At 42.1% G+C, this 20,879-nt stretch overlaps 1 protein-coding gene across 2 annotated transcripts in view; it reads left to right on the forward strand.

The window, feature by feature from the left end:
* CHIC1 (cysteine rich hydrophobic domain 1) overlaps window positions 1-20,879 on the forward strand; it is a 68,462-nt gene that overhangs the window by 40,255 nt on the left and 7,328 nt on the right. Inside the window, exons 4-5 of one of the 2 annotated variants that reach the window (XM_049643982.1) lie at window positions 20,085-20,141; window positions 20,399-20,458. In XM_049643982.1, coding sequence (XP_049499939.1) covers window positions 20,085-20,141; window positions 20,399-20,458 — 117 coding nt within the window. The remainder of the gene's footprint in view (window positions 1-20,084; window positions 20,142-20,398; window positions 20,459-20,879) is intronic. The other variant, XM_049643983.1, reaches the window with a different exon arrangement.

Genomic DNA, 20,879 nt, shown 5'->3' on the forward strand with positions numbered 1-20,879 from the left:
TGATAATTTCAACATCTCTGCCATTTCTGAGTCTGGTTCTGATGTTTGCTATTTCTTGTAGTATGATTTCTACTTTTTGTTTGAAAGCTACACATAGATGAAAGAAACTGAGGTAAATAGGCCTTTAGATAAGATTTTATGTTGTCAGGCTAGGCATTTGGCTTTACTTACTATTTGCTATAGCTGTCAGTGTTGGAGGCTAAACTTTCCCCAGTGTCCTTGTTTTTGTCTGGCCTGTTTTTAGATTTCCCTAGAGATTTCTTTTTTGTTTTTTTAATCTAACATAATTTATTTAACAAATCGCCTGGTGTAGGGGACCATAAGTAAATTATCTTCATTTTTTTGCTTGTTTTTATTCTTTATTTTTTGAAGTATAGTTGGTGTACAGTATTATATTAATTTCAAGTGTACAGCATAGTGATTCAACAGTTCTCTACATTGCACAGTGCTTACCACAGTAAGTATAAAAGTATAATTACCATCTGTCATCATACACAATTATTACAATATTATTAACTATATTCCCTATGGTGTACTTTTATCCACATGATTTATTTATTTTGGATATTGTCTGACATGCAATTCTTTCAGTTGTATTCCCATATTGTAAGAAGCCTTATTGATGTAGTGGTAAGGTGTTGGAGGATGGGAAGTGTTCTGTAGTACTATGATTTGGCCTGAGTTCTTTAGCAACCCTGTGCCCTGAGCTGTGTCCTTCACAAGTGCTTCTCAATTTGTTTTGTTTTGTTTTGTTTTTCCTTTTAGGTGGGACAGGAAGGCTAGAGGGTGCTGGTGTTGTATATTTCCCTTCCCCGAGATTGGTTAGGCTCTAGCACAATAGTTTCTCTTAAGAGCAGGCTTTAAGAACAGAATGTTCTGGGCATATTTAAAAGTATCTGTTTTTTCCCTTTCCTTCCTAGAAGGATGAGAGGAGTTTTCTCCAATCACTGTGAGAACCTGATAGGGCTCCTTGTAATAAAACTCAAAAGTGTGAGTCTTCCCTGGGACTGGAGCCCTTTGGAATTTTTAACTCTCAAACTTGTCCCCACTGAGCTTCCAGAAATTCGTCAAGTTCAGGTCCTGCTACCCTAGTCCTGGTTCCCAGAGTTTTCCCCTCCTGGGTTTCTACTCCGGTAAATTGTGCTTATATGTATTCATTTGTATCTCTGCCCAGTCTTGGAGGCACTAATATGTCTTATGACCTCACTTCTATGATGAATCTGTAAGGAGTTGGTTTTCAGGTTGTTCTGGGTCTTTTTTTCTTCTTCATATGTGGGCAGGAGAGACAACTTCCAAGCTCTTTACATGACTAAATGGATTACCTTCATTTTTTTAAGTTAATTTTGATGCATATGAGATTCTTGGTTGACAGTCTTTTTTTTCTTTCATCACTTTTGATTTGTTATCCTACTGACTTCTACCCTACATTGTTTCTAATCAGAAGTCAGCTATTTATCTTATTGTAGTTTCCTTGAAGTAATCAGTCAATAAGTACTCTCAGTGAGAGCAATCAATCAGTCTCACTGCTTTCATGATTGTCTATTTTTCTGTGGCTTTCAACATTATACTGTTATGTATCTGCTATGGATCTCCTTGTGGTTTTTTTCCTGGTTGGACTTCTTGAGCTTCCTAGGTGTGTAGATAAACATTTTTCATTGAATTTAGAGGTTTTCACCATTATTTCATTTATTTCTTCTGTTTTGCTCTTGTCTTTTTCTGGTACTCCCAGTGTATGTATGTTGGTGCCCTTAATGATGTCTAACATTTCTCTGAGGCTGTTTTCATTTTCCTTTATTCTGGTTTTTTTTTTGTTTTTTGTTTTGTTTTTTTTTGCTTTTGAGATTGCATATTACCTTTTGATCTTTCTTCGGGTTCACTGATTATTCTAGCTCACATCTACTTTGTGTTCTTTTACTGAATTGTTCATTTCAGTTTTGTACTCCCCAACTCCAGCATTCCATTTGATTCTTTTTAATAATTTATATCTCCTTGTAGTCTTCACTTAATGAGCCATTGACATAATTTCAGTTTTTTAATTTATGGTCATAGCATGGCATATTTTATTCCTTTATGTGAGAATCTTTATTCCATTTTTGGTCCATATATCCTCCTTGCTGCACACATATAAAGTTACTTCAGGGTCACCTGGGTGGCTCAGTTCATTAAGAATCCAACTCTTAATGTTGGCTCAAGTCATGATCTTACCATTTGTGAGATCGAGCCCTACATCAGGCTCTGCACTGACAGCATGGAGACTGTTTGGGATTCTGTCTCTCCCTCTCTCTATGCCCCTCTCCTATATGTGCACGCTCTCTCTCTCTCTTTCTCTCTCTCAAAATAAATTAATGAAAACATTTAAAAAATAAAGTTACTTTGGGTCATCTGAGTAACTCAGTCAGTTAAGCCTCCAACTTCAGCTCGGGTCATGATCTCACAGCTTGTGAGTTCAAGCCCCACATCGGGCTTTGCTGACAGCTCAGAGCCTGGCACCTGCTTTGGATTCTGTGTCTCCCTCTCTCTCTACCCCTCTCCTGTTTGCACTCTGTCTCACTCTCAAAAATAACTAATAAACATTTAAAAATAAATAAATAAATAAATAAATAAATAAATAAATAAAGTAAGTTACTTCAAATTCATCTCTGCTTCTTTTTCAGGCTCCTACACCTTCTTAACAAGATGTCTGCAGTCTATAATTTTTTAAAGTTCTGTTTTTTCATTTGAGGGTAGGGTCATCTATCATAAAGAAATTCCTTATATTTTGGTCAGCTAATGACATCCTTTCTTGGTTTCTAATGTGTTCGCTGGATTTTTCTGAAAAATTTTTATAGTAGTAAAATACATATAACATAAAATTTACCATTTTAAGCATTTGGGGAGGGAGTAGGGGGGAGGGGGAGATGGAGATAGAGAATCTTAAGTAGGCTTCACACCCAACACAGATCCCAATGCAAGGCTCAATCTCACGACTGTGAGTTCATAACCTGAACCAAAATCAAGAGTCAGATGCTTAACCAACTGAGCCACCCAGGTGCCTCCATTTTAAGTGTTTTTAACCATTCAGTAACATTAATTACATTCAGAGTGTTATGTAACCATTACCATTACCTATATTCAAATCTTTTTCATTACTCTTTCAGAAACTCTGTAACCATTAGATAATAATTCCTCATTCGCCTTCCCTGTAGACCCTGGTAACCTCTAATCTATTTTCTGTGTCTACACATTTGCCTAGCCTAGATACCCCATATAAATAAAATGATTCCATATTTGTTCTGGTATTATTTCACTTAGTTTATTTCACTTAGCATAATGTCTTCAAGGTTCACCCATGTCATAGAATGTTTAAGAACTTCATTCCTTTGGGGCACCTGGGTGGCTGAGTCGGTTGAGTGTCTGACTCTTGATCCCATGCAGGTTATGATCTCATGGTTCATGAAATGGAGCCCTGTGTCAGACAACATGGAGCCTGCTTGGGACTGACTCTCTCCCTCACTCTCTGCCCTTCTGCCACTTGCATGTGAGCTCTTTCAAAATAAACTTTTTTTAAAAAAGAACTTCATTCCTTTTTATGGATGAATAACAGTATATTATTATATATATTCCACATTGTTACTCCACTCATCATTTGATGGATGCCTGAATTCTTTTCACCTTTGTCTATTGTAAATAGTACTGCATTTTCGACATTGCCATACAAATATCTGTTCAAGTCCATGCTTTCAATTCTTTTGGAAGTATACCTAGGAGTAGAATTGCTGATAATTGTTTAGCTTTTTGAGAAACTGCCAAAATTTTCCATTGGAGCTACACCATTTTACATTCCCATCAGTAATGCACAAGGATTCCAATTTCTGCAGGTCCTCACCAACATTTGCTACTTTCTATTTTATTGCTAATAGCCACTCTAATATGCATGAAGTAGTGTCTTACTGTGGTTTTGATTTGTATTTCTGTAATGGCTAGTTTTGAGCATTTTTACATTTGCTATTGGCCATTTCTAATATTAGGTACTTTGCTCATTTTGCAACTTAAGTTGTTTATTGTTGAGTTGTGGGAGTTTTTATATATTCTGCTTATTAATCCCTTATCAGATGTGTAATTTGGAAATATGTTCTCCCATTCTGTACATTATCTTTTCACTCTCTTGATAGTGTCATTTGATGCATAAAAGATGAAAATTTTGATGAAGTCCAGTTAAACTATTTCCCCCTTTTTGCCTGTCCTTTCAGTGTCATATCCAAGAAAATATTGCAAAATCCAATGTCATGAAAATGGTCTCCTATGTTTTCTTCACAGACTTTTATAGTTTTCACTCTTATGTTTGGTTCTTTGATTCATTTTGAGTTAATTTTTATATATTGTGTAAGTTTAGAGTCAAACTTAATACTTTTGCATGTGGATATATAGTTTTCCTTGTAGCATTTATTGAAGACTATTCTTTTTCCCCATTGAATAGTTAGCACTCTTGTAAAAAAATAGTTGACCATATATGTTTGGAGATTTATTTCTGGGCTCCATTGGTCTCTATATCTGTCTTTATTCCAGTACCATATTTTTTTTTTTGGTTGCCATTACTTTGTAATAAATTATGAAATCAGGAAATGTGAGTCCTTCATATTTGTTCTTCATTTTTAATTGTTGCCTAATAATGGTCTCTTGATTCCATATGAATTTTAGGATGGGTTTTTCTATATCTACAAAAAAGTCACTGGGATTCTGATAAGGATTACATTGAATCTGTAGATCATTTTGGATAATATTGTCATCTTGGCAATACTAAGTTTCATAATCCATGGACACAGAATGTCTTTACATTTACTTAGGTCTTTAAATTCTTTTAACAATGTTTTGTAGTTTTCTGTGTACAAGTCTTTCACTTCTTTGCTTAAGTCTATTGTTTATTAAGTATTTTACTCTTTTTGGTGCTATTGTAAACATAATTATTTTCTTAATTTCTTTTTTGAATTATTTACTATTGTATAGAATGCAACTGAATTTTGAATCCTGAAATGTTGCTGAATTTGTTAGCTCTAACAGATTTTGTATACATTCTTTTGGGTTTTTTACATATAAGATAATATCACCTGCAAACAGAGATAATTTTACTTCTTCCTTTCCAATTTAGATGCCTTTTACTGCTTTTCTTGTATAATTGACCTGTCTAGAATTTCTAGTAGTATACTGAATAGACATGGCAAATGTAGGCATCATTGTCTTTTTCCTGTCTTAGAGGAAAAGCTTTCAGTCTTTGGTATAATTTTATGATTTATGATTTCGTATTATTTGGTATGATGTTAGCTGTGGATTTTTTTTTTTTTTTTTTTGCCCAGAGCCAGGAAAGGTGATGTCTGGTAATATTCACCATCTATCAAATCTACCCAGAATATTTCTGCCCTAGGAAGCTGGGAAGATGGGAACTGCTACTCAGTTGTCAAGCCAAGTATATCAGCTTTCCCACAATTCAGATATGTGCCAGAAAGGGGAATTGAACTTTTTACCAGTTGTTTTGCCTATTTTGCAGAAGTTGGGGGTAGAGAAGTGGGTGGTGCCCTGCTACCACAACCCACATGATGCAGACTTTCTGTAACACAGAGTTGTGGAAAAATGGGATTTGCCTATTTTCACCATGCCAAACCTACCCAGGAAAACAGTTTCACTCCAGGTGTTGGAGAAGTAAATAAAGTACACCAAAGATGGCTGATGGGGCTAAAAACAGACTCGGGTCTCTAGCTTAGAGACCCCTCCTCCGGGTTCTTCTTCCTTTGCTGCGCACGCGAAAAACCCCCACAGATATGGAAGCTGACAACTATAAATTACCCTCCCCACTTGCATTCGGCGCTCAGATCTTTGGAGAAACGGTCTCCTCTGAGCCCGCCAATGTTAAATAAGTCTCCGATCCACCAAGATCTCTGAGTGCTGCTTGGTTTTTCCACCAGCCTTCCAGCCTGGATCTGTAACATACCTGGTTCCCTGACCAGGAAACCCAACCACGCTGGCCCATTGTTGCCACCGTTTTGGCAGAACGGCGAGGCAGTGACGGAGCAAGAGATCGCAAGGGAGAAGGCATGCGCCCTGCCTAAATTTCGGCAGTCTCCTTCTCGGTTGCCTCGGGCCGGCCCCGCTCCGTTGTTCCCGCTAGACTCAAAGAGACCTGATAGGTGAGGACCTGGACCCGACGTCGGAACCTGTAAGGCCAGGGCCCCAAAGAAGTTAGGCCCACCCAAAAGGGTGGAAGGAGGACCTGATCAATCCCCGGAGGCCTTAATAGGTCTCACAGGTAGAAAATCTTCCGGGAGGGAATGTAATAGACTCTGGTGTGTGTGTGTGTGTGTGTGTGTGTGTGTGAATGTGTGGCTCGGCCAGGCTTGCCAGTTGAGTTGGAGTTTGTGGCTCCACAGACGGGCATCCTTAAGGTCCCCAAAAGTCTATGAAGTCTGGGCTCTCCTGTGTCATGGTGAGAGTGTAAGGTCTAGAGTAGTATCGGATCAGATTCCGATCACAAGTCACAAAGCTGAGTCTGCTACGGCCAAACCTCACCTAAAGTTTCCCTTGGGAACGTGACCAGAGGAATATCTGATTGTCCTCTCATCCAAGGGGATACCCTCTCTTTGTCTGTCTTTGCGATACCGAACACGAGAAAGAAATGAATAGTGGGATCAAAACAGAGTAAGCCTATGATTTTAGAGGTCATGCTCAAAAATTTTAAAAAGGGATTTTCAGGTGATTGCGGGGTGAAAATGATGCCCAGGAAGTTAAGGACCTCTTGTGAACTAGAATGGCCCATATTCAATGTAAGATGGCCCCCAGAAGGGACATTAGATGCTCAAATAGTGCAGTGGGTTTGGCTCATAGTCACTGGGAATCCAGGTCACCCTGATCAATTTCCATACATCTACTCCTGGCTTGAAATTGCCCGAAATACCCTGCCTTGGGTGTGATTCATCGTTACCAAACAGAGCCAGGCAAAGGTTTTAGTCACTTTATCCGGAGGCTCACCCAGGGAGCCAAAGAAGCGACCCACAGCTCCTCTAATATTGACAGGAGACACGGAGAAGATTTTGTCTTTCTGCCTTCTTATGACTCGCCAACCTCCTCCCCGCTCCCCCTGAGCTTGAAACTCCTCCCCCATCTGTCTCTCCTCTGGCGGCTGCGGCAGCCACAGTCGCCACTGCCACTGCCGCTGGGCGCTGCCCATATCCCCGCCCCTCTCGGCCCAGAGAACCCTCCCCAACAGGGGCCAGCCACCAGACTGCGCCCCAGACCCAGACCTAATGCTCTACAAATGTCTGTAAGGGAGACAAAGGAGCCTGAAAGGCAGAATGAGGATGGAACAGTCCAGCCCAGCCATTCCATGATGTATTATCAACCTTTCTCTACAACCAACCTCCTCAATTGAAAACACAACACTCCATCATACTCTGAAAAGCCACAAGCAATGGTCGACTTGATGGAGTCCCTCTTCCAGACCCACCGACCCACTTGGGAAGATTGTCAACAGTTACTCCCTACTCTGTTTAATACAGAAGAAAGAAGAGGAATGAGAGAAACATGACAGTACCTAGAAGATCACACACCTCCAGGGATCAATGGCCCTGCTGTCTGGGCTCAAGCTGCTGCACCTGTAGAATTCCCAACATGGGATTTCACCACAGAAGAAAGACAGGCCCACATCCAATGATACCAGGAAGCCCTCCTTCAGGGTGTCTGAGCTGGAGCCAAAAAGCCCATGGACGTGACTAAAATACTGTCAGTCACTCCGCACCCTGGGGAATCTCCCGGAGACTACTATGAAAAATTATGTGAAGCATACCGAGTATACACCCAGTTTGACCCCGAGGCACCAGAAAGTCAACAGATGGTAAACACCTCTTTTGTGGCACAGGCTAGATATCAGAAGAAAACTCCAGAAGTTGGAGGGCTTTGCCGGGATGAATACCACTCAGCTGATAGAGGTCGCCAATAAAGTTTTCATGAACAGAGAAGTCGCAGCCAAAAGAGAGGCAGAGAGAAGACTGAGAAAGAAGACCACCCTTCTCACAGCAGCACTAAAAGAAACAGACGCCGAGAAGACGGGAAGGCTCCAACCACCAAAACGGGGGAAGCCCAGAGCCCCCTTAGCAAGGGACCAATGTCTATACTGCAAAGAGTAGGAACACTGGAAAAATGAATGTCCGAATTGGAAGGGGCCCTCAAAACCCAGCCGATATCGGGAGGAACCTCCAGGCGAGAACCTCGTTGGTCTGGCCGGGGTACAATCGGACTGAGGGGGACCAGGCCCTTTCTCTCTTGGCCCCCATGAGCCCACAGTCGAAATGAAGGTAGGGAGCTGAACAATAACTTTCATGGTTGACACTGGGGCTGAATACTCCGTTGTTACTTCCCCAGTGGCGCCCTTAAGCCAGAAGACAGCAACCATACTTGGGGCTACTGGGACATGGGCGGTGCAGCAGCCCTTCTGTCCAGCTCAACAATGTGAACTTGGGGGTCACAAGGACTGCCATGAGTTCCTCTACTTACTTGACTGGCCAATTCCTCTCCTGGGCCGGGATCTGCTCTCCAAACTTGGGGCCCAGATAACTTTTGAACCCACTGGACACACTAGCCTCCAATTAAACCCAAGGCAGAAGGAAACCCTGGTCTTGGTGATTACCCTGCCAAGGGAAGAAGAATGGAGACTATTCTGTGCCCAGGCCTTACCCTATAGCCCCTCAGAATCCAGGCTTACATTCCCCTCCGTGTGGGCTGAAGATAACCCACCTGGACTAGCTTGGAGTTGGGCCCCCATCGTTGTTGACCTGATCCCTGGAGCCCAACCTCAGAGACAAAGGCAGTACCCCCTTCCACTTGAGGCTAGAATGGGTATACAAGAGCACCTGACCAAGCTCAGAGAAGCAGGTATTCTAATTGAGTACCAATCGGCTTGGAATACCCCACTCTTGCCAGTCAAGAAGCCAGGAGGAGGATACCAACCAGTACAGGATTTGAGGGCCATTAACAAAGTGACTGTTTCCTTACACCCAGTGGTTCCAAACCTGTATACTCTCCTCAGCCAAATTCCAGGGTCAGCCAGATGGTTTACATGCCTTGACCTAAAGGACGCTTTCTTCTGCCTCCACCTGGCTCCTCAAAGTCAACCATTGTTTGCCTTTGAATGGACTGAGCCTGTTACAGGGCACTAGATGCAGCTGACCTGGACACGACTTCCCCAAGGTTTCAAGAACTCACCCACTCTTTTTGGGGAAACACTAGCTGCAGACCTCGCTGACATTACGAGGGAAACCACAGGGTGTGCCCTCCAATATGTAGATGACCTCATCCTTGCCAGTGACACCCAAGAAGACTATATGAAAGGTACCAAGGCCCTCCTGCAGCTCCTATCCTACTCGGGGTACAGGGCCTCTTGGAAAAAGCCACAGATTTGTCAGCAGCAGGTCCGATACTTAGGCTTCCTCCTCACGAAAGGAAAAAGAGAACTAGGACTGGAAAGGAAGAAAGTTATCACCACACTGCCACAGCCCCAAACAAAACAAGGCTTCCGTGAATTTTTAGGGGCTGCAGGGTTCTGTCCCATTTGGATTCCCGGATTTTCAGCCATAGCGAGGCCCTCTATGACCTGTTGGGAGGGCCAGACCGGGAACCCCTTGCATAGACTGAGGAGGCAGGGGCCACTTTCACAGAAATAAATCTGGCTCTGGGATGAGCCCCAGCCCTGGGTTTGCCAGACATAGAAAGGCCCTTTAACCTGTTTGTACATGAAAAGGACAAAATAGCCCTTGGAGTGCTCACTCAGAGTATGGGGCCTTGGCAATAGCCAGTGTCCCACCTGTCAAAAAAACTTGATCCTGTGGCTACAGGATGGCCACTGTGCCTCAGAACGCTGGCAGCCACAGTCTGCTCATCAAGGAGGCAGACAAACTCACATTGGGACAAACACTTAAATGTTAAGGTCCCACACGTGGTCATGTCCCTCATGAGCACCCAAGGATGTTGTTTCCTCTCCAATTCTCTGCTGACACAATACCAAGGCCTTCTCTGTGAAAATCCAGTGGTCATTCTCGAAACAGTAAGAACACTAAACCCGGCCACCTTCCTTCCCATGGAGGAGGGAGAACCTGACCATGACCATTCCGAAGTAGTGGATGAAGTCTACGCCAGCCGCCCAGACCTCTAAAACCAGGCTATTAAGCCTGGAGATCACCCTGTTCAGCGATGGGAGCAGCTATTTACAAGAGGGCAACTGAAGAGCAGGATATGTGGTAACCACAACCACCAAAGTTCTGGAAGCCAAGGCCTTGCCAGAAGGATGGTCGGCACAATGAGCCCTCATCCTTAGCAAAGGTAAACGAGTTAACATCTACACTGATTCCTGGTATGCCTTCGCTACTGTGTATATACGCGGGGCCATTTATAAAGAAAGAGGTCTCCTTACTGCTGTAGGGAAAACTATCAAAACCAAGGAAGAAATACTAAAGCTTCTTGAGGCCGTATGGCTGCCAGACAAGGTAGCTATGCTACACTGTAAGGGACATCAGAAAGGAGATGACCCCATAACTCAAGGAAATTGCCTGGCCAACAAAACAGCCAGAGCGGCCACCTGTGGTGAGCTAGGTGAAGTTCCTACCTACACTATGACTCTTGCACCCCAGAGGGAAGCCTCCCTGCCCCTGTACACAAAGGAAGAAAGAAGTTGGGCCTCGACAGAAGGGGGCACACTAAGCAAAGAGGTATGGTGGGTCATGCCAAATGAACACATCTTTGTCACATTGTCTATGAGAAAACATCTAGTGAAGGAATATCACCAACTCATGCACCTAGAAAAAACTGCACTAGAGGCCCTCTTCAAAAAGAACTACTGTATCAGCCAGTTGCCCACATTATGCCGAGCTGTCAGTGAACAATGTGTAACGTGTAAAAAACAATGCTTGGTCTGCCTCACGGCCCCCAGCCAGCACACATAGGATGGGGCTGCACCTTTTGAAGACTTAGAGGTGGACTTTACCAACATACAACCAAATAAAGGGTTTAGGTACCTTCTTGTAATAATCTGCACATATTCGGGATGGGTCGAAGCATTCCCGACCAGAACGGAAAGAAGTTGCAAGGTGGCCAAAGCTCTTCTACGGGAGATTGTGCCTCGGTTTGGTCTACCCTTAACCATACACAGTGATAATGGACCTACATTTGTGGCAGACATTATACAAACCCTGACAAAGTCCCTCAACATTACCTGGAAACTGCACTCTGCTTACCGACCACAGAGCTTAGGGAAAGTAGAGCAGATGAATTTCACCCTCAAGGAAACCCTGGCTAAGTTCCACCAAGAGACTAATCTCCCATGGCCAGATTTACTACCGCTGGCCCTCCTGCATGCCCAAGGCATGCCTGGGGCACTAGGATTCTCCCCTTTTGAGTTATTATATGGGCGACCCCCACCCCCATGTTTAGGAAAACTCCCAGGAGACCTACACCAGATTGGAGACAAGGGAATAAGAGAACAGCTCCAGACCTTGGGGGCTGAAGTCCTAATAAGTTATAGAGATACACCATAGAGAGGGCCCCAATTTCCTTAGGGACCCCCATTCACCCCTTTCAGCCAGGAGACTCTGTGTGAGTCAAAGATTGGAAGAGGGAACCTCTTAGACCACGGTGGACTGGGCCTCATACTGCTATTCTAACAACTCCTACAGCCCTTAAAGTTTCAGGTTATCACCCCATGGGTCCATCACTCCAGAGTTAAGAAGGCCAACTCAGAAGAGCCCACAACCTGGCAAAGTGATCCAGATCCAGTCAACCTGCTTAAACTGACCCTCAAAAGGGAAACTGGCCCCTGAGACCTCCAGCCCTGCTCCAGCCACACCCCAGAAGCTGGCTGGCCTGTCCACGGCAGAAGCTTAAGGAATCAACGCGTGAACATAGCCCAGAGGTTTGGATGCAACTCTGCCAGCCCTTGCCCCTTACTGGTATCTGCCAGCCCATACTGTTGGGCTGATAGAGACTGCACCAACAAGCTGGAGATGGGACAAAAGATGCATGCTGGGCCTCATATACCTCCTCTGGATGGGAGGATTATTATGTATTGCCTGTATATTATGATAACCTCTCTCACCCTCTCAACTGCCACTACCCACTTTGCCCCCAGGATTGTTATATGACAATAAGAGGGTCAAGGGCATTCAGCGCCTTCACCTCCCTCCACAAAGATTGCTACAAGGTAAAAACACCCACTCTCTGTCAGTCACCCGGTGCCCCAAGGACCGGGTATTGTTACAGTATTGGACTGTAGAGATAACCCAAAATGTCAGGAACCCATGTCACAACAAGGGCCTCCAGAGTGGGAAGTGAGTTTGCTACACTTAACTTCCTCAATGGGGGATCTCGGACAGGGGAGGGGTGCAAGACAGGGCCCTTCAAAAAGTTATAAAGGATACCCAAGATAGGGTAATACAAGCCATAAAGGTGACCACTACCCCGGCAGCCTACCAAGGTTTGAACCTTTGAGCCCTCAATCAGATGCTTACCAATTTCCCACTCCAGTGTTGGGCCAACACTACTCTACAAGTCCTCCATAAAATAGTTAATCACACCCAAACCTGCTGGATGTGCTTGCCCCTCAGCTGGAGGGCTTACTTAGCCACTCCCATCCCTTTGACCTGGGAAGCTCCTGAAAATCTGAAAACCAACACCTGTCTTAATTGGACCCCTGGCCACTGGGGTCCATCTCACAAATGCCAACAATCTAATCTGTACAGTCCCTGAAGGTATGAACGGTACCTCTCTATGCAGAAGATATATAACCTTAAAGAGGAATACAACCCTATGTTCAACCCCTGGGGTGTTCTATCTGTGTTCTAATTTGGCCTACTGATGCTTAGAGGCCAACTGGACTCAGATATCAGATATGTTATTCCATCTTCCTAACCCCAGAGATATCCGAATACCCTGAAGATCAGCTCCTAACAGCCTTTAGCCCCAAGTCCCGGGCTAAACAAGCAGTCCTGCTACCTGTTCTGATAGGAGCAGGAATTGCGACAGGAATAGGAACTGGAATAGGGGGCATAGGTTCATCCATAGGACTATACCATAGACTATCTCAAGAGATAAATGAAGACTTGGAACGGGTGGAAGATTCTCTGGTAACCTTACAAAACCAAATAAACTCTCTGGTGGCAGTGACCCTCCAAAATTGGCAAGCCCTTCACCTCCTCACTTCAAAAAAAGGAGGGACATGCATCTTTCTGGGGGAGCAATGTTGCTATTTCGTAAACCAGTCAGGAATAGTTACAACTAAGGTTAAGGAACCCATCTGCTCACAGATTGGGCATCCTGGCTTCCTGCCCTGGTGGGGCCCCTCCTCTTCATAATTTTACTTGTATCCATTGGCCCCGGTATACTGAATGCCATGGTATGTTTTATTGAAAACACTGTTACTCACCAAATTACGGCACGTGTCTTAGCCTTCCTATAGTACCAGCCTGTAAAACTGAAATGTGATGCCTACTAAAAGTTTTTTTAAAAGGCGTCAAAAGGGGGAATGTTGGAGAAGTGAATAAAATATGCCAAAGATGGCCAATGGGGCTAAAACAGACTCTAGTCTCCAGCTTAGCGACCCCTCCTCTGGGTTCTTCTTCCTTTGTTTGCTGCGCACGTGAAAACCCCCACAGATATGGAAGCTGACGACTATAAATTACCCTCCCCACTCAGATCTTTGGAGAAATGGTCTCCTCTGAGCCCACCAGTGTTAAATAAATCTCCGATCCACCAAGATCTCCAAGTGTCGTTTGGTTTTTCCACCAGCGTTCCAGCCTGGGTCCGTAACACAGGGAGCTGAGAGATATGGAGAACTGCCTGTCACTCAGCTCCCAAGCTTGCTAAAATAGTTCCTCCACAAAGCAGAGCAGTGGAGATATGACTAATACTGCCTAGCTTCATTACCAAGGCTTCCCAGTGTTCTTACCTATTGTCCATAAATGCTGTTGAATAAATACTTCTCAATCTGTTGTAATCCTTTGTTCAATCTCTGGAACATTTGACTGATTATCCTTGCTAATACTGATCAGGTTAATAGTTCTCTCTCTACAAGGAAAAGATTTCCATAAGGTCCTTACTTGGCCACTCTCACTTTCATGATGGTATCTTTGATGCACAAATTTTTTTTAATTTTGATTAGGTCATATTTATCACATTTAAATTTTTCTTGCTTGTACTTTTTGCATCATATATAAGAGGACTTGGCCTAACTCAAGATCACAAAGATTTATCTCTATGTTTTCTTATAGTTGTTTTAAAGTTCCACCTTTTATGGTCAGAACTTTGATCTATTTTGAATTAATTTTTGTGCATGGTGTGAGACAGGTGTTTGAGTTCATATTTTTTTCTCTTGGATATCCAATTGTCCCAGCCCCATTGTTGTAAATGCTATCACATGAGTCTTCTGATTCATGAACATAGAATATCTCTCCATTTATTTACCTCTTCTTTAATTTAACAGTGTTTTTAGTTTTCAATTTACAAGTCTTATATTTCTTTTGTTGAATTTATTTCTACATATTTTGTTCTTAATTCTACTGTAAATGGTCTGTTACTCTCATTTTCAGATTGTTCATCGCTAGTAAATACAATTGATTTTTATATGTAGATCCTCATACTACTTTTCTGTCTAGTGTAACAAATTTCCACAAAATTAATGGATTAAAACAACACCTTTTATTATCTCAGTGAAAAGTCCGAGCGTACGTAGCTCAATTGGGTTCTCCTATTAGGGTCTAACAAGGCCAAAATCAAGGTGCTGGCAGAACTACATTCCTTTCTAGAGATTCTGGGAAAGAAATTTCTTCCAAACTCATTCAGATTTTGGCAAAAATTGTTTCCTTCTTAGACTTTCTCTGTGTTCCTTTCTGTCTGAAAGCTAGCAATGATTGTTTGAGTTCTTGTGCTTCAAACCCCTCCGGATGTCCTTCCATCTGCCAGAAAATGTCCTCTACTTTTAAGGGCCCTTGAGATTACATTGGGTCCACCAAAATAACCCAGGGTGATCTCCCCATTTTAAAGCCACATAATTAGTAACTTTAATTATATCTGCATCATCCCTTTTGCAATGTAATGTAACATGGTCACCAGTGTAACTCCAGGAGGTAAAGATCTTGGAGGCCAGAATTCTACCTACCAAAATCTCATTTCCTGCAAACTTGCTGCACTTACTTATTCTAGTAATGTTTTAATAGATTTGTAATCTAACAACTAACTAACATGAATTCTCCCCTTGGTGAGTTACAGATAGAGACTACACCAGGTGGAGCTGTCACACAAAGAAAACTTTACTTCAGCAAATGAGATCACCAAGGGGAATAACTTCCAAAGCCATGACTCCTAAGTGGGGGTAAATGGGTTTCTTTTATTTAGTGTTAGAGTGAATATTCAGAAAGGGAGGTTTTGTCATTACATGTAGAGGTATAACATCACCTGCATATATTTAGGAAACTTGCCTATACATGCATCATATGTTGTTAATGAGGTTTGTACTCCTCCTTGGCAGAGATTATAATGAGGTAGAAGTTACTGTCAGACACTCCATGGTCTATCTGCGCAGATGTGAGCTTTGGTCAAGCTCAAACTGGTCTAAGCCTACCCGAGCTCTTTTGTTGTTTGCCTCTAAAAGATAAGGTTAACATTCTTGTGAAGAAGAGTGGAGTCAGTGAGGGTCTTGCTGGTGGCAGTTTTGACTTCATTAACTCTGTGGGGCACGTTTTCAGATTCCTTAGGGTTTTCTCTATACAAGATCATGTCTGCAAATGAAGATGGTTTCACTTTTTCTATTCCAATCTGGATACCTTTTCTTATTTTTGTCTATTCTTGTATACTTATGAAGGGCTGTTTTGTGACCCAATATGTGATCTATCTTGGAGAATGTTCCATGTGCACTCGAGAAGAAAGTATATTCTGTTGCTTTGGGATGCAGAGTTCTAAATATATCTGTCAAGTCCATCTGATCCAATGTATCATTCAGGGCCCTTGTTTCTTTATTGACCGTGTGTCTAGACGATCTATCCATTTCTGTAAGTGGGGTGTTAAAGTCCCCTGCAATTACCACATTCTTATCAATAAGGTTGCTTATGTTTATGAGTAATTGTTTTATATATTTGGGGGCTCCAGTATTCAGCGCATAGACATTTATAATTGTTAGCTCTTCCTGATGCATAGACCCTGTAATTATTATATAATGCCCTTCTTCATCTCTTGTTACAGCCTTTAATTTAAAGTCAAGTTTGTCTGACATAAGTATAGCTGCTCCAGCTTTCTTTTGACTTCCAGTAGCATGATAAATAGTTCTCCATCCCCTCACTTTCAATCTGAAGGTGTCCTCAGGTCTAAAATGAGTCTCTTGTAGACAGCAAATAGATGGGTCTTGTTTTTTTATCCATTCTGATACCCTATGTCTTTTGGTTGGCGCATTTAGTCCATTTACATTCAGTGTTATTATAGAAAGATATGAGTTTAGAGTCATTGTGATGTCTGTAGGTTTCATGCTTGTAGCGATGTCTCTGGTACTTTGTCTCACAAGATCCCCCTTAGGATCTCTTGTAGGGCTGGTTTAGTGGTGATGAATTCCTTCAGTTTTTGTTTGTTTGGGAAGACCTTTATCTCTCCTTCTATTCTAAATGACAGACTTGCTGGATAAAGGATTCTCGGCTGCATATTTTTTCTGTTCATCACATTGAAGATCTCCTGCCAATCCTTTCTGGCCTGGCAAGTTTCAAGAGAGATCCGTCACGAGTCTTATAGGTCTCCCTTTATATGTTAGGGCACGTTTATCCCTTGCTGCTTTCAGAATTTTCTCTTTATCCTTGTAATTTGCCAGTTTCACTGATATGTCGTGCATAAGATCAATTCAAGTTACGTCTGAAGGGAGTTCTCTGTGCCTCTTGGATTTCAATGCCTTTTTCCTTCCCCAGATCAGGAAGTTCTCAGCTATTATTTCTTCAAGTACACCTTCAGCACCTTTCCTTCTCTCTTCCTCCTCTGGAATACCAGTTATGCGTAGATTATTTCTCTTTAGTGCATCACTTAGTTCTCTAATTTTCCCCTCATACTCCTGGATTTTTTTTATCTCTCTTTTCTCAGCTTCCTCTTTTTCCATAATTTTATCTTCCAGTTCACCTATTCTCTCCTCTGCCTCTTTAATCCGAGCTGTGGTTGTCTCCATTTTATTTTGCAGCTGATTTATAGCATTTTTTAGTTCCTCCTGGCTGTTCCTTAGTCCCTTGATCTCTGTAGCAATAGATTCTCTGCTGTCCTTTATAGTGTTTTCAAGCCCAGCGATTAATTTTATGACTATTATTCTAAATTCACTTTCTGTTATATTGTTTAAATCCTTTTTGATCAGCTCATTAGCTGTCGTTATTTCCTGGAGATTCTTTTGAGGAGAATTCTTCTGCTTCGTCCTTTTGGGTAGTCCCTGGAGTGGTGAGGAACTGCAGGGCACTTCCCTTGTGCTGTCTTGAATAACTTGCGTTGGTGGGCGGGGCCACAGCCAGACTTGATGTCTGCCCCCAGCCCACCACTGGGGCCACAATCAGACTGGTGTGTACCTTCTCTTCCCCTCTCCTAGGGGCGGGATTCACTGTGGGGTGGTGTGGCCCATCTGGGCTACTTGCACACTGCCAAGCTTATGGTGCTGGGGATCTGGTATATTAGCTATGGTGGATCAGCAAGGTGCACAGGGGTGGGAGGGGCAGGCTCAGCTCACTTTTCCTTTGGTGATCTGCTTCAGGAGGGGCCCTGTGGCACCGGGAGTGAGTCAGACCTGCTGCTGGAGGGATGGATCCGCAGAAGCACAGCGTTGGGTGTTTGCACGGAGCAAGCAAGTTCCCTGGCAGGAACTGGTTCCCTTTGGGATTTTGGCTGGGGGATGGGCGAGGGAGATGGCACTGGCGAGCACCTTTGTTCCCCACCAAACTGAGCTCTGTCGTCCGGGGACTCAGCAACTCTCCCTCCCGTTGTCCTCCGGCCTTCCCGCTTTCCGAGCAGAGCTGTTAACTTATGACCTCCCAGATGCTAAGTCGCGCTTGCTGTCGGAACACACTCCGTCCGGCCCCTCCGCTTTTGCCAGCCAGACTCAGGGCTCTGCTTGGCCGGCGGGCTGCCCCTCCACCCCGGCTCCCTCCCGCCAGTATATTAACTGTAGTTTTTTGTAGGTGCTCTTTATCAGGTTGAGGAAGTTCACATTAATTCCTAGGGTTTTTTAGGATTTTTATTATGAATGAATATTGGATTTTGTCCAATGCTTTTTCTAAATCTATGAAGATGATGATGTCATTTTTGTCCTTTATTCTACTAATACAATGTATTGCACCAATTTATTTTTATGTTCCTGAAATAAATTCCACTTGGTTATGATGTATAATCTTTTTCATATGTTGTTAGATTCAGTTTGCTAGTATTTTGTTGAGAGTTTTGCGTTTATGTTCATGGTATTATTTCCTCTATGACTATTTGGTAGAATTCATCATTAAAACCATCTGGGCCTGGATTTTTCTTTGTGGAAAGATTTATAATTACTAATTCAATCTCTTTATTTGTTACCCATCTGATTTTGTTTACAGAGATTCTATCAAGTATAGTAGTTCCAAGGTATACTCTAGCTGGCATTGTTGCTGATCTGACCCACTGTGAATTAGCTGAATACAATTGCCATTGATTGTTAACCTACATAGTTGAATGAATAGAAGTTTCTTATGTGTTGGTGCTTTGGAAATCATTTCAGATACTGGTTTGTAAATCATTTAATTTTAGGAAGTAATTTTAAATTTTAACAGTGCCTTTTATCAGAAACCTACTAAAAGTCTTCCAATTAAGAGTTGAAAATGTGGGGGTGCCTCGGTGGCTCAGTTGGTTAAGCGTCCAACTTTGGCTCGGTTCATGATCTCATGGTTTGTGGGTTCAAGCCCTGCGTCAGGATCTGTGCTGACAGCTCAGACATCTGGAGCCTGCTTCAGATTCTGTGTCTCCCCCCTCTCTGCCCCTCCCATGCTCATGCTCTGTCTCTCTCTGTCTCTCAATAATAAATAAAAGTTAAAAAAATAATAAAAATAATAGAGTTGAAATGTGTAATATTGTTCTATTTTAATTATCTTGAAGGTTTTATAAACTTTTCTTCCTCTCTACAAAATACATACAACTCCAAATAGAGAAATTCAGCCTCTGTCCCCTTGTTTAGGACAGTGCTACTTCTCATTCATATTTTTTCCTCTAAGTACAAGTTTTCTGACTGGCTCTTTGTTGTTTTATTTTTTTAATTAATTAATTAATTAATTAATTAATTTTGAGAGAGATAGAGCATGAGCAGGGGAGGGGCAGAGAAAGAGGGAGAGAGGGAGAATCCCAAGCAGGCTCTGCACCATCAGCCTGGAGCTTAACACAGGGCTTGAACCCATGAACCATGAGATCATGACCTGAGCTGAAACCAAGAGTCAGATGCTTAACCAACTGAGCCACCCAGGCAACCCCTGACTGGCTGTTTTTAATATGTTCTTTTCAATGGAAATTCTGATATATGTTGACTTGCTTTATTCAACTTGTAGACCTCTAGTGACTAATGTATCCCAGGCATTGTGCTAGGAGCTCTGATAGGAAAACTCTGTAAAGACTCAGATTAGCTTGGTATATTACATGTATATTGAAAAAGTAACCCTATAAAAAGGTATATGAAAGTCAAGATTAGGTCCATAAATGGACTGCTAGCAACATTGGTAATGATTTCACAATAGTCCAGTGAATGGACTCACCACACAGAACAATTTGTACATATTTCATTTTGAAAAGCATATATTAAAAATCCATATACACGGATGTGGGTGTGTGAAGAGGTGGGGAAAGAAAGAGACCTCATAATAACAGTATAATAATTGCTCAAAATATTACTCCTCTTTTGGAAGTTTCTGTTACTTTGTTTTTTTTTTTCTGATTCCAATAGAAAAACAAAAGGAAAAAATAATGGGATTTTACAAACAAGCAGAAAAATACAGATACACATAGTTTACAAAGTTCTTCAGTTCATCTTGTAACAAAGTCTTCATTCTTTCTCTTAGACCAGAAGATCAATTCAGAAGTTATTAGAATGGGAAAATAACAGATTATATCACAAGGTAAGAAAGTTTAAACAAATAAGTGCCCCATTTATATATTTGCATTATTAAGTTGAAAAAAATGGGATTTTTTTCAGGCCACAAAAGAATGAATTAGAAAATTGATATTCAATTTTAATATATATTCTTTACAAGTTATTTTTAAATGCTATGTTATACATCTTATGCTTATACCTGGATGGTTTTCAGTGATTTATTCAAATGTTATAGGTAATATAAATTGATATAGAAATTCTTAACAAACTGTACTTTCTTAGCTTGCTTTGCACTGGAAGTTGACTAAAAGGAAATGCGAAACTAGCAATATGATGGAGTATGTAAGTATGCAGCTGTTTTTAGTTACTTTCTTTTGGATTCCATTCTAAATTTTTTTAATGTCTTTATTTATTTTTGAGAGATAGAGTGTGCGCATGAGCCAGGGAGGGGCAGAATGAGAGGGAGACAGAATTCAAAGTAGGTTCCAGGCTCTGAGCTGTCAGCACAGACCTGGATTCAAGGCTCGAGCTCACGAACCTTGAGATCATGACCTGAGCCAAAGTCAGACGCTTAACCAACTGAGTCACCCAGGCGCCCCTGGATTCCATTCTAAATGTTACATTTCACTATGCTTATCATTTGTCAGTTCTTCTTTCTACCTTTTTCTCCTCAGCCTGAACTTTTGTCAGTTGAAACATGGAGGTTTCCTTCCATCTTCTTTAGATCTGTAGGCAACATAAAATATCTTGAAACCTAGGAATT

The sequence above is a fragment of the Panthera uncia genome, chromosome X (genome assembly GCF_023721935.1).
Source record: "Panthera uncia isolate 11264 chromosome X, Puncia_PCG_1.0, whole genome shotgun sequence".
In the NCBI taxonomy this organism is placed as follows: Eukaryota; Metazoa; Chordata; class Mammalia; order Carnivora; family Felidae; genus Panthera; species Panthera uncia.